The sequence below is a fragment of the Acanthaster planci genome, linkage group LG12 (genome assembly GCF_054643075.1).
Source record: "Acanthaster planci isolate LZ-2023a linkage group LG12, COTS_SCS, whole genome shotgun sequence".
Lineage (NCBI taxonomy): Eukaryota > Metazoa > Echinodermata > Asteroidea > Valvatida > Acanthasteridae > Acanthaster > Acanthaster planci.
In genome coordinates, this window is record NC_141788.1 from 11,656,356 (window position 1) to 11,670,336 (window position 13,981).

General features: G+C 43.0%; 2 protein-coding genes across 2 annotated transcripts in view; both read left to right on the forward strand.

Moving 5' to 3' along the window:
- Positions 1-13,981, forward strand: part of LOC110980179 (dynein axonemal heavy chain 2-like) — a 281,550-nt gene that overhangs the window by 246,988 nt on the left and 20,581 nt on the right. The window contains 2 exon segments of the mRNA XM_022236585.2: positions 8,672-8,863; positions 10,152-10,336. Coding sequence (XP_022092277.2) covers positions 8,672-8,863; positions 10,152-10,336 — 377 coding nt within the window.
- LOC147797154 (uncharacterized) lies at positions 10,380-13,777 on the forward strand. The gene is made up of 2 exons (XM_087144301.1): positions 10,380-10,425; positions 12,228-13,777. The coding sequence occupies exons 1-2, from the start codon at positions 10,380-10,382 to the stop codon at positions 13,661-13,663; spliced, it is 1,482 nt and encodes a 493-aa protein (XP_087000427.1). The 3' UTR covers positions 13,664-13,777.

Sequence of the window (13,981 nt, forward strand, 5' to 3'; positions counted from 1 at the left end):
AGGATCGTTGTACATGTATGCAAATGCTGTCAACAACCAATTCCACTGTGAATTGACGATGCACATCATTAATGCTTAGGGAAACAAGTCACTACTTATTACCTTATTCGTTTATTGTCAGGTCGGGTCTCGGACTCCATGCATGTACATGTTGATAAAAAGACAATTAAGTTTAAGAGCAGAAAACAAAGTTTTGCAGATTGGGTTTGGGTATTGATCTGTGAACACGCAGACAGTATTGCCAAGTTATCAGGAATGAGAATACAAAATCATGAATCAGATGGAAAATGGTCAAGAAATTCCATGAAAGTACACTTACAATCTCTTTAGCCTACAACGCTCTACCAACCCAAACAGTTACTGCATATGCAAATTTCCTATGTACCTATTATTTATTAGCTGGAGAGATTTGATCACCTGTGGTGATTTGATCACCTGTGGTGCACCCTGACCTCCCACAATGCAACGCAGCCTTGCCACTATGATCGTTCTTTTTCTCAGTGTTGTAACGTAACAGACATGTCTTTCGAGACATCTTCAATTCATCAAGCTTCCGTTTACGCTGCACAGTTCTGTCTCAATTTGATCACCTTTCCTTCCTTTGTAAATAAAGTGTGGCCTGGCTTTATCTATTGGTAGAAGTGTTCTTTTTGTGTATATTTCGTGTTGTTATCTTTGGTTTCTTGTATGTGCACCCTGCAGGTGTTTACCATCAGTACTACGAGGTTCATTCCAGCTACTCCAGTGTCAACCCTACCAATAAACAAAAGCTTATCTGTCTCTCTGCCAACAGAACGGGGTTTTTTGCATACCTTTGTTGACTACAATGTGTTAGCTATTATCTGGGCAATTAATGCGTATATTTTTTACGGCTGATTTTGTACTGAATTTAAAGCAATAAATGGACTTTTTATTGTATCTTAAGGTCGGATGACACCATCGGCCCCAAATTTTACACGTGTGGAATGGGTAAATATCATCATATCCATTAATGTTCAGGCGATTCCAAACACTTTGCCACAGACATCAACTGAAAATTCATTTTTCATAATTTTCAACCTGTCGCTAGAGGGGGCTCAACAATTGCGTCATTATTAAAGATGTGTTGAAGAATACAGTACCCCAAGAGACTAACACCATTAAAAATAAGTTTCGACCAGAAGAGTCACATGATTTGACCCATACAAGATGAATTAAAGACCTGATTTTACTTTGCCACTTGCCGCAAACAGAATGTTGCGGGAGGACATGGTTGATATATGGATTTTAAAAATTAACATAATATTTAAACTTCAAAATTTAATAATAAATCATTTGATGACGTCATCATGATGTAATTTCATTCTTGTTATCTTTGTATTAAGGTCTGCGATTGGTGTAACTTTGATGACAATCGAACATTGCTGTTCATTGATGAAAATCCAAAGTTTCAAAAGCACTAAAGTCATGTACAAAATAAGCGTGCACAAAACAAATGGACTTTTGAGCAGTAGAAGAGGGAAGAAGAAGCAAGAGCTTTTTTGCCTGTTTGCAGCATGCAGAGGGCTTATCTGCTTTTTTTCAGTCAAAAATAGTTAAATATCTTCACTGTATGACTTGATGACTTAATAGTTATGACACATAGTTGTTAAACAAACCTTAAACGAAGGACCTAAATTTACCCTATCACTTGATGTAAAGAGCAAGACCTGGGGATCACACAAACTGGTTGATGTTTGGTAATACCTTTGAAAGCAAGTTCATATCTATCACCAATTTTGAATGATAAGCCACTTCCAATTTCGACTGAAAAGAAGGGTCATGTGACTTCATGTACATTTGATGAAATGAATATTTCAATTTTACTACCACTTTAGCGCAAACGCCAAATCGGGGGAAGTCACGGTTGATTTTATATGGATTTTTAATCATTAAAATTCAAACTTCTTCAACTGATTGTAGTTAGATACCTGATGATGTCATCATGGCATCATTATTTGAGGACCAATCTCTTCCTGAAGGTCCTTCTTCAGTGTAACTGGGAGTTAGATCTAAGATTGCGAATTGCCCCAAAAGGTCGTATGAAAGTGTACAGAGTCAATGTGGGAAATTAAATAGTCAAAATTAAATAGTAAAACAAAAGATGACGTCATCATGACGTCAGTGAAATAGAGTAAACTTTGCTTTAAGTCTTCCCATAGTGTAACTTTGATGAAAACACATCACTTCCATGTAACCAAAATGCCCCTTGAAATGCACGTACAAAATGAATGGGCCAGAATAAATATTCAAAATTACATAATAAATACTACGATGACGACATCATGACATAAATCTTTGTGGCAGAGCCTTGCCACAGGTTCTTTCTGTATCCTACAAGATATCAGCAAAGTTTCAACCCAATGGGTCATGTACTTCAGAAGATAAAGGGCTTCAAAGAAAGCCAATTTTCATGTCACGTGACTTTTCACATGAGGATGTCTCTACACATGAAGTCAACTAATGTCTTTAATACTTTCCTTACTAGATACCTGGAAGATTTCAGCCGAATCGGACATGTAGTTCAGGATATACAAGGCATTGAATTTTGCACCTAAAATGCATATACAGTCAGTCATATCGATTACACTGCCCCAAACTGGCTGTTGAAAAAAGTTGTACAAAACCTTTGGGGAAAATAAAATATTAAAAAACAATAAAAAAGAATGACATCATCATGACGTCATAAAAATTGGTGTAATTTTTGTATCAGCGTCTTTGTTGCCTGTAACTTTAATATTGATTGAAAATTGCTAAAGTAGCAAAATGGTGCCTTTAACACATGCACAAACAAAGTCAGTGGGCTTAAAATCGCATGCAAAACTACTGCACCTTTATATTCAAGTCACGTGAATTGCATTTAAACTAAAAAGAAATTATGAAATATTATTTGATATTTTCACTCTTGGGTATATTTGTAATCAAACAAAAAGGAAAATTTAGTCTTTTTCGTTCTGGTAGTAATTCATGGTCGAAGTTGAGGACTACTCGGTCATTAAGATTGATAAAAGTGTGTTGTAGAAAAACGTGTACAAAACTTATGGAGAAAAACTGCAGCTTTAATCTCATGTCACGTGACTCCTAACTATGTCATTTTCACGATTTTGCCCTGGGATCTTCTCTTCATGGTGGATTATGGATGTGGACAAATGTGGAATCAGTCCGATTGACCAGAGTGCCGAAGATTGGCTGCTGATGAAAATGGGGAAAAATAAAATATTCAAAAATTAATAAAACCGTAAATAATGTGACATCATCAATACGTCATAAAATTGGCATAATTTTTGTATCAGGGTCTTTGTTACCCGTAACTTTGATGACAATTGAAGTTTGCTAAATTAGGAAAATGCTACTTTTAAAACATACAAAGTCAATTGGCTAAAAACCCCTATGCAGAACAACTGGACCTTTAAATTCAAGTCACGTGATTTGTGCTTAAACTGAAAAATTTTCATGAAATATTATTTGATATTCTGACTCTTGGGGGTATATTTCAAATTGAATAACAGAGTGTAAAATATACAATTTCTCTTTCGTCCACATAGTAATCTTGAACTGAAGTTGGCGACTTCTCACTGATGAGTGTTCAGTGGTAAAACGTGTACAAAACCTATGGAGAAAAACTGCAGATTTAATCTCATGTCACGTCAACCAAAGACCGAAACAGCCCCCTCCAAAAAAGAACAAAAGAATGACTTTTTCACAAGGTTTGAGCCGGTTGAATTCAGGGGGTTGCTGTCAGGATCTGTCATAGTCCCCTGTCTTCTCTGGCTACCAGAACGAGGAAAAGGCCTTGCTGTTGACCAGGGGGTTTGAGCCAAATCTGGCCAGGCCCCTGCTTCGTTCTGGCCCCATGGAGCTTACAGGAAAGCTCTGTGGTCAACTGTGGAAGACCCGAATAGGGACACCGCCAAGATCTGGCAAGGACCGCGTTCCTTGGTTATTTGCTAGCTTGGTGAGCCAGCCAGGACTCCCAAGAGAGTACCCCATCAGACGTCTCCTGGGCCCATCCTAGTATCGTCGTGAAGTACGCCACGCTTTTTGCCCAACATGGCCCAGGGGAATCCATGTGGCGTTCCAGCCAGCATTCCCCCGGCAACACTGAAGAGCACCACCCACCGTTGACATCGGCTAAGAAGACCACTTCTCCCTCTCGCCCAGATACCGAAGTCACCAGGCCGAGCACCCCTGCAAGCACCGTTGCCCGGCACCCACTATTTTTTCTTTGGGTTCTGTGGAGCTTACCGGATTTTTACACTGCCATGGCTTCAAGACACTTTAGTCCATCTGCGGCTTGGGTTTTCAACTGGTTATCACTGGGTCATCAGACCTCTCTTCTCCTGGTCCCTTTGCCCAAAAATCTGCAGTTCCCATTGACGTCGACTGGGAATGCACCCTAACGTTCTGCCTCCCACGGTCCCATCTGCTAGCTCTGCCGCCGGGTCGCCCATCACCAGGAAAGGCAAGCACAAGCACTCCTCTTCTCTTCCTCATCAAATTCCTCAAAACTCAAGAAGAGGCACCGCTCCTACAACCACAAACATACCTCTGTGGCTTGGATGTACTTCACGACGATACTACATCAGCCTTCCTGTCCATCAGTGAAGTTTCTGACCTCCACCATTCGCCTCGGCGTCAGACTGCCACAGGCCTCCACCAACGCAGACCCATTTCTTGCGGACCAGCCCCCTTCTGCCCTCTCCGGCTGTTAGCCATGATGACACAGGGCAGGGTTCTAAACTGAAATCGCACCAGCCGGGCATTCCCCACGGGAGCAGGCCGCTCCTCACGGGACTGTACATGGCTCAGAACGAGGCACTGTCCTGACCCCATCTGGGCAATCAGCATTGTCTTCCAAGGAGGACGAAGTTGATTCCATCAGCACCCTCACTCTGTCGGATTGCCACCCCCGTCTTCTTCAGCGAGACATGATTCAAGTTCCCAGCTTTCCATCAGCCGCTCCGCCAGAGGAAGACACAGCATGACTGGAATCATCTGGGTCAATTTTTCCAAAATCCCTGCTTGATCATTCATGCATGGAGATAGTCTAAGCTATAGCCAGAATTAGGCGTGCGTACGAGTCCGCTCCAACCTGACAGTCCTCCACTTAACAACTTGTCAATCTACGGGGCACCCTCAGCTCTCAACTATAGTACAGCCTTACTTCAGTCTAAGCAGGTGACCATGTCTTTGGTTGAAGATGACACCGATTTCATTGGTCCTCACCCCCCATGACACGTTCCAGATTCTCAGTCCTCTGTCAGCCTCCCTTCCAGAGGAAGACACCGACTATGCCCATGCCAGTCAACAGACCGCCCCACGTCTGCAGCCTCTGCCTTCGGATACTCTTGCTACAGGGCTCCCAGTTGTGAAGTAGGCTCTTTGCCTTACCAGACCACTCCCTCTTATAATACGGAGCAGCCCCAGTGTATACAGTGCCGGCAACACATGTTGTACGTCAGCTCGTCACCTTCCCTTTAATTAGGGCCTTCCGGAAGAATGTCTCTGAGACAACTACAGTGGATCAGTGTTGTAATAAGGTCCTTGGAACTTTACAAATACCTTGTGTTATCAGTTAAAGAAAACAAAAACAAAAAACGAAAAAAAAAAAAAGAAACATTATTTTCCTTGTCATAAATACTACCTCGTATTATCAATGCTCTTCTTATCTGTCTTCGACTGTACATGTATTGCAGTGGTCCATCAGGCTCTCTCCTTGGATGAACATGACCCACAGCCCCACTTATCCAGACGGCCGTTACACGCAGATGTCACCTAGCCTCCAACATCTATGGCGTGGGCATCCATACGTAATCCAGACAGTAGCACTTTCCAGGCCGACTTCCCGGATTGCTGCCCCAGTGAATATGCCATTGGTACATGGACTCAACCTTGAGTCTCTGTCATAGCCTTCTGGGGTGGCTCTCGCTGCCATTGCCAGGCCCGCCCAGGCCACTGGAGGTGAGTTCATGCCTTACTTGGTGATCTCTAAAGACCACTATAGGCCTAAACCTACTGGCATTCAAGACTACGTCACCTGGTACCCAGACAGGAACGACCAAATAGCATTTTTCAGGGCAGTCTTCCTACCTTTTTAGCTCTGCCCAGGTGAATTCACCATCATGACACAGACCTACCGCTGTCTCTCCAGTCCAGATCCCTAGGCATCCAAAGCTAATGGTCTTCAAGCAATTAGGGTTTTTACACACCCTGTAGCACACTGTAATCCAGAGTTTCCCCAAGGGGCCCTAGAAGAAATGTTACAAACCTATTTCCACTGTGGCTCACCATGTACGACCCTGTGATCTGCAGAACAACCATTCTGTGGCCCCCACTAACATGGCTCCACATAACCACAGATTCTGCTCTGTGGCCTTGCCATACAGCACACTGTCTGAGCGTATGTTTACTTCAAAGGGACTTTCTAGCAATGCTACAGCCATGGCTGTCATATGCCCACCTTTTGAATTTGTGAGAGCAGAGTTTAGCATTTTGTTATGTGCTTTGACTTCAGGCTTTGGCTCCAGCTAACACTCCTATGAGTGTTGTAGCAGACTTCCTTATGTTCTTCTTTCATTCAGAGCTGCAAGTATCTACAACTCATGTACAAGTCAACCCTAGCTGCCATACTCGTTGGTTTCAAAGTCAATTCAACCACCTCTAATAGCATGGCATTTCATCACCTTGTCGAGAAATTGTTCTGGTCATTAGATCCTTCCTTTGAACACTACATAATGCCTCCCTTACACACACTTGTGTTAGGTTGGCCTTTCTTCTGACAATGGTTACTTCCAGAGGAGGCAGTGAACTACAGGCTCTACCCTTTGCCAAAGGCCGTCTATGATGGAAGCTATGCAGTGTTCACCTCATTCCTTTGATTGGTTTTCTGACAAAGGATCAGACTCCCTCACCTGATCCTTCCGATATCTTTGCACTCTCCATCTCTTTACATCCTGTAGATTATGTGGATAAACTCTGTTACCCTATTCGTGTCCTGAAGTGATACCTGACTAAAATGATGGCATGAGAGGGACAATAGCCCCATCGTTTTTCACTATCACAAGACCACACCATCCAGCAGCATCAGTCACTCTTGCCCGCTGGACAGCCCCAGCCATTAGATTTGCTAATCCAGTCTGGCCGTCAAGCTCAGATGAACAAGTCACCACTACATCAGGATTCATGATGTAAGAGCAGTATCTGCATCTTGGGCTTACTGTTGAAACTTTTCCATTGCAGACATCTGCAATGCTCTTCCTTGTTTATATGTAAAAGAGTATTCTTGGCATTACGTGTGTTGTTGCTAACCTCCACTTAGACCAGTGCTACTCTTCATATGTAGGGACCGTTGGGTAGGTAGAGTGCCATAGACTCCTCCACATTTCAAGTGTGGGTCTGGTCAACTAGAGAATACCTACTCTCCTGCCCATCCTCCTCGCTCTAGCTCTGACCTTTGAATCACTTTTAAAAAGAGGGGCGATCATGGTGGTAAAGCCGCATTGCGTTGTGGGAGGTCAGGGTGCACTACAGGTGATCAAATCTTTTCAGCGAATAAATAATAAGCACACGGAAAATTTGCATATGTAGTGACTGTTTGGGTGGGTATTCTCTAGTAGACCCAACCCACACTTATTGTGGGGCAGGAATTCAGATGAAAATCAATTCTGTTGACAGTTTTTTTAGTATAATTAAACCAGGTTGTAAAGAAACTGTAAAATATAATATTACACTGAAGGTATCTGTATACTTGTATTCGTTATTACACAAGTGCAAGTGGAACACAGAAAAATGTAGTGCATCTGTGTCCCATTGGCCTCAGGGTATATGGGACACAGACACACTACATTTTTCTGTGTTCACAACAAATTTATTTCAAGGAAACTTGACACACAGTAACTATGTTATGGGGGCCTATATGTGCAAACGTGCCACCATTGAATTTACAGCAAACTTTGCAGTTGTACATTTTGCTTTAACATAAAAGTGGTGCGGAGTGTTACGTTAGAATAGCACATTTTGCAGGGTTTTATACAGTCGTGCAATACCCAACAATTGTTGACTGTTGACCGTTGTGGTGTGGGATATGACATTTGGAACATATAAAAATGCATAGCAGTAGTCTGTTTAGATATGCACTTACGGCTTTAATACCTGTCTCAGACTCGCAGAGAAACTGTACAGAAACAAAGTGGGACTCTCTGAACATTGCATGGTTTACTGTTGTTTTCCATTCAAGAATCAATCTCGGGTTGCAGTGTAATCTTCTCAAGAACAATTCTTTGTATTTGGCATTGTTATTCCAAAAACTCATTTTCAACCATGTTTTAAGTAAGCAATTATTTTATTGAAACTCAAGGCTTCCCCAATAGAATTTAGGGGAGTTGTTGAATGTTGATCTTTGTTACAAATTTATAGGTTGCATGATTTTCCCACCTGCTAATCAGGCTTATCCAGCTCCATTAACAGTTGGACATAATGTTCGCACAGCAAACTGTCTGAAGGACATTTGCTCTGCCTGAAGACCTAATCTGTGTCCTGTGGTGTAATTGATATGTGTCAAATGAAATAGAGTAATTTGAATAAAATAATAACAAGCAAGACCATTTAATTTCAACACAGCATACATGTAAATTATGCATTTCTTTTATTATAGGGGCTTAAAGCCAACATGAAGCGTTTGTATCATCTGGTAACAGAGCAGCAGTTTGCACGGTGCCAAAAGCCAGAGAAGTACAAAAAGCTGTTGTTTGCTTTATGCTTTTTCCATTCGGTTCTCCTGGAAAGACGTAAATTCCAAATGCTTGGATGGAACATCATGTATGGCTTCAATGACTCTGACTTTGAGGTAAGAAGTTCGTGATACTTGTTTTATTATAGACTAAAGACTGGTCTTCTATGCTTAATGCAAGTGCATTCTGCAGTGATAAAGGCCATTGCACAGATTCAAAAGACAACACAGCCAAATTCATGTGCTTCACATGCGTATACATGTTTTTTGGCATAGACCAAAATGAAACGCTCATTTACTGATTGTGCATTCAGGTTATTTTGCGTATCAGCTTTGTTAACATATTGTTTAGAATACAGACACAGATACGCAAATAGCCATACAAAAGGTGTACAAACATTCAAGTTTTCCATAGGTTTGTGCAAAAATATGGATGTGCCCAGCACTTTCTTTATGAGTCAGTGCTCTAGGTTTTATATATAGCTCTATGTTTATGCCCGATAATAATTTTTGTAACGCTGCACAACATAGAGTACAACAAATGTTGAAGCAATGACTTGTGTAGTCATACCGTCTTTTGTAGGTTGGTACATAAAAGAGCCAAGTACAAAACTCACAGACTTTCCAAATTCTGTTAGCAATTTGATGAACATATCCTTTGATGCTACTTAAAACGTGTAGTTGTTCAAATTTACTCCCAGTTTTTCAATGGCATGGTCTGCCGAAAATTGTATTCTATCTGTCTCCATTTTGAAAAGTGTACATCCATTTAGCCAACACTATGGTACATACAAAATTAATTGATTGACGACACACAATAATAAATGTACCTTCAGTGGACCCTACAACATGTACTGAATCCGCCCTGAGCTGAAGTACACCCCCAATATGCGAAAGAAAGATGTTGTTACAAGCGGGTTCTTGCACGCTTTTTGTTTGTATGCAAAGACAATAAATGCCAGAGCAAATTAGTTACGCATACTCAGCGTGCTCAGCGTCAAACGCATATATAGTTGCTCACATAGAATTCACAGTATCATCCCTCTTTATATTGTGTACACAACTGGTTTTGGCTGGTTGATAATCCACAAATTGGGGCCAATCAACCAATGGCCCCAAGCAAAAGTAAAAATGTGGATGCCATAATATTTCATGTGGAAAACAAAACCACACCAATTGTTGACAGGGCACCATTGCAAGGCTACTTTATTATAAGCAAGTCAATGTCTGTGAAATTCACTTCACCCTGCTAAGTCAAGACCAGTACTATAGTACAGAGTAGCTTCACAATCAGGCTGTAAAGACTATATAAATTGTATACATGTGAATTGTTGTCGATATCAGTATGTGAGATTTGTGTGTCTCTCCCCCCGAATTGTTACATTATTTTCTTGTTATTGTCAAGGTGTCTGAAAATCTTTTGAGTATCTACCTTGATGAGTACGATGAGACACCATGGGATGCCCTCAAGTACCTGATTGCAGGGGTTAACTATGGAGGTCACATTACTGATGACTTTGACAGGCGCTTACTCATCACTTACATCAATGAGTACTTCTGTGAAGCAACACTTGCAGCACCTTTTTACAAGTAAGTTCATCATCTCTAAAGTATCAGTCTTTGCTTGGGTAAGATGGCATGTTTTGCCATCAAGTCGCTTATGATAGATTCCATCTTGAGTAGTTATTTTCAATTGTTGAGAGGACTTCCTCTCAATAAAAGACATATTAAAATGGACCCTCTGTTTTGAGGCATGCGATTGCACCTGCACACCACCGCACACCTAAAAGCTTCCCCAAGTGTGATTGCACTTCTGAATTCTCCCTGCTGCATGCCTCAGCATACATTTGTGGTATACTCTCACTCCATTATTTGTCAAATAAAATTATAGTGGTGAAGGCAGAAGGGAAAAGATCAAACAGAAAATTTCTATTTCTCATCGCAAAACAGCTGGGCAGTGGCGGCGCAGCACAGCTTCTGTTTGCCAGCAGTGTGCTATGTTGACAGCACCTGTACCAGAACCATGCTGAGCAAAACTTGTGAACTTTCATACCATTGGCCAAAGCTGCATTGTCACCACATCACACAAAACACAGGCAGGGTCTTTACAAGTGTTCTCAACAAGACAGTACAAGATAATTGTGTACTTGCATTGAAGCTTGTTTGATGGGAAGATTCTCAAAGTTTTCAGTGTACAGCATACAGTACATTTAAGCGGGGGAGGGTACAGAAGATATTCATTGGGAACAAATTTAAGTTGAGTGAGATCATGGCAAAAACTACATGTAGGGCTGGTCAGTAGTTTTTTCATCTATCGCAATACTGCAGGTCAGTGTAAAGTGTACAGTTATTATAATGCTTGTAAGCTTGTTGCATTTGAGGTCCAAATGTCAGTTTCACAATAGGTTAAAAGGAAGACTGTCTATCAGGCCCAAATAGCAAAATATACTTAGGTCATTGTTACAGGATTAGTGAAGCGCCAGCCTATGAGATTCTGATCACATGACCACTTGTTAATGGCCACGTCCACAAAATCAGAATTGCCTAGAAAACAATACTGTGATTTATATTTCATTTTTTGTTCTTTATTCATGCTTAACCAATTTAGTGACGATCTAAGTAAATTTTGCAATTTGGGTCTGATAAAGACAGTCTTCCTTCAAAGAGTAGAAATCTTGTTAGTATGATAACGTAAGAACTTCAACTTCAATTGGCTTGTGGCTTGCTCTTGACGATCCTACCTGGTAGGATCTAAAAGGTCAGGGTCAAAGTGACTGAAACAATAAAAGTCTTGTCAATACCTTTGTTGTAGGTCTCTAGGCCGGCCTAGGTCTTGAGACCGGCCTCAAGACTGGTTTTTGGCTATCTTGGTTTCGATACCCAGTAGTCTTGGGTCTTGATCTCAGTCTCGGATATTGGAGTTCTCAATATTCTCCCTGGTCTCGCGTCGAGCCAGGTCAAAAAACAGATCAACACCATATTATGCACCACCTAATTCACTGAGTTGTTGCTGATCATAGTTGCAATCATCTCGAATGGAATCAAAATCAATGCCCTTGCATTAACATTAGGAAAGCAGAGCTAACATTATGTACTTCATGTTTTCACCCTCGGATTTACCAGTTTGCATGTGCAAAGTATGACTGTACAATCATCATAAGCACTGCAAGCAAGTACAAATGTTGTGGCACATACTACACAATGTATCCATCAGTCAACCAAGTATTTTGATGCAAAAGCAGGGAATATAAAAGACTCTACAGTATTCTATTTCTGTCCCCCTAGTAGTGCAACAAAGATTTCAGAAAGATGGGGAACTCACTCTGCATTCACCAGCAAATGCATACGAGCAAGACAAGAATTTAATAAATTGCTTCCTTAAAACTGGACTATTGGATATGTACATGTAGTAACCATTGTGCTGTTAGATTCAGTTTGTTTAGGTTCTGCACATATTTGAATAATGAAATTTAAACACAAGGACCAAAGGTCTTGGTCTCGGCCTCAGATTGTCAGGTCTTGGTCTTGGTCTTGAACCTTAAGGTCTTGGTCTCAGTCCTCCTGGTCTCAGTCCTCCTGGTCTTAGTCCTCCTGGTCTCAGTCTTGGTCTCGGTCCTCCTGGTCTCAGTCTTGGTCTCGGTCCTCCTGGTCTCGGTCTCAGTCCTCCTGGTCTCAGTCTTGATCTCGGTCCTCCTGGTCTCAGTCTTGGTCTCGTTCCTCCTTGTCACTGGCTTGGTCTCAGTCCTCCTGGTCTCAGTCTTGATCTCGGTCTCAGTCCTCCTGGTCTCAGTCTTGATCTCGGTCCTCCTGGTCACAGTCTTGGTCTCAGTCCTCCTGGTCTCAGTCTCGGTCTCAGTCCTCCTGGTCTCAGTCTTGGTCTCAGTCCTCCTGGTCTCAGTCTTGGTCTCAGTCCTCCTTGTCACTGGCTTGGTCTCAGTCCTCCTGGTCTCAGTCTCGGTCTCAGTCCTCCTGGTCTCAGTCTTGGTCTCAGTCCTCCTTGTCTCTGGCTTGGTCTCAGTCCTCCTGGTCTCAGTCTCGGTCTCAGTCCTCCTGGTCTCAGTCTTGGTCTCAGTCCTCCTGGTCTCAGTCTTGGTCTCAGTCCTCCTTGTCACTGGCTTGGTCTCAGTCCTCCTGGTCTCAGTCTTGGTCTCGGTCTCAGTCCTCCTGGTCTCAGTCTTGATCTCGGTCCTCCTGGTCACAGTCTTGGTCTCAGTCCTCCTGGTCTCAGTCTTGGTCTCGTTCCTCCTTGTCACTGGCTTGGTCTCAGTCCTCCTGGTCTCAGTCTCGGTCTCAGTCCTCCTGGTCTCAGTCTTGGTCTCGGTCTCAGTCCTCCTGGTCTCAGTCTTGATCTCGGTCCTCCTGGTCACAGTCTTGGTCTCAGTCCTCCTGGTCCCAGTCTTGATCTCGGTCCTCCTGGTCTCAGTCTTGGTCTCGGTCTCAGTCCTCCTGGTCTCAGTCTTGATCTCAGTCCTCCTGGTCACAGTCTTGGTCTCAGTCCTCCTGGTCTCAGTCTTGGTCTCGTTCCTCCTTGTCACTGGCTTGGTCTCAGTCCTCCTGGTCTCAGTCTTGATCTCAGTCCTCCTGGTCTCAGTCTTGATCTTGGCCCTTCTGGTCTCAGTCTTGGTCTCGGTTCTCCTGGTCTTGGTCCTTCTGGTCTCAGTCTTGATCTTGGTTCTCTTGGTCTCAGTCCCCCTTGTCACAGGCTTGGTCTCAGTCCTCCTGGTGTCAATCTGGGTCTCGGTCCTCCTGGTCTCGGTCTCAGTCCTGGTCTCAGTCTTAATCTTGGTCCTCCTGGTCACGGTCTTGGTCTCAGTCCTCCTGGTCTTGGTCCTCCTTGTCACAGTCTTGGTCTCAGTCCTCCTGGTCCCAGTCTTGATCTCGGTCCTCCTGGTCTCAGTCTTGGTCCTCCTGGTCTAGGTCCTCCTGGTCTCAGTCTTGATCTCGGTCCTCTTGGTCTCGGTCCCCCTTGTCACATGCTTGGTCTCAGTCCTCCTGGTTTCAGTCTTGGTCTCAGTCCTCCTGGTCTCAGTCTTGGTCTCGGTCCTCCTGGTCTCAGTCTTGGTCTCGGTTCTCCTGGTCTCGGTCCCAGCCCTCCTGGTCTCAATCTTGGTCTCAGTCCTCCTGGTCTCAGTCCTGGTCTCGGTCCTCTTGGTCTCAGTGTTGGTCTCTGTCCTTCTGGTCTCGTTCTTGGTCTCAGTCCTTGTGGTCTCAGACTCTCATGTCTCGACTACAACA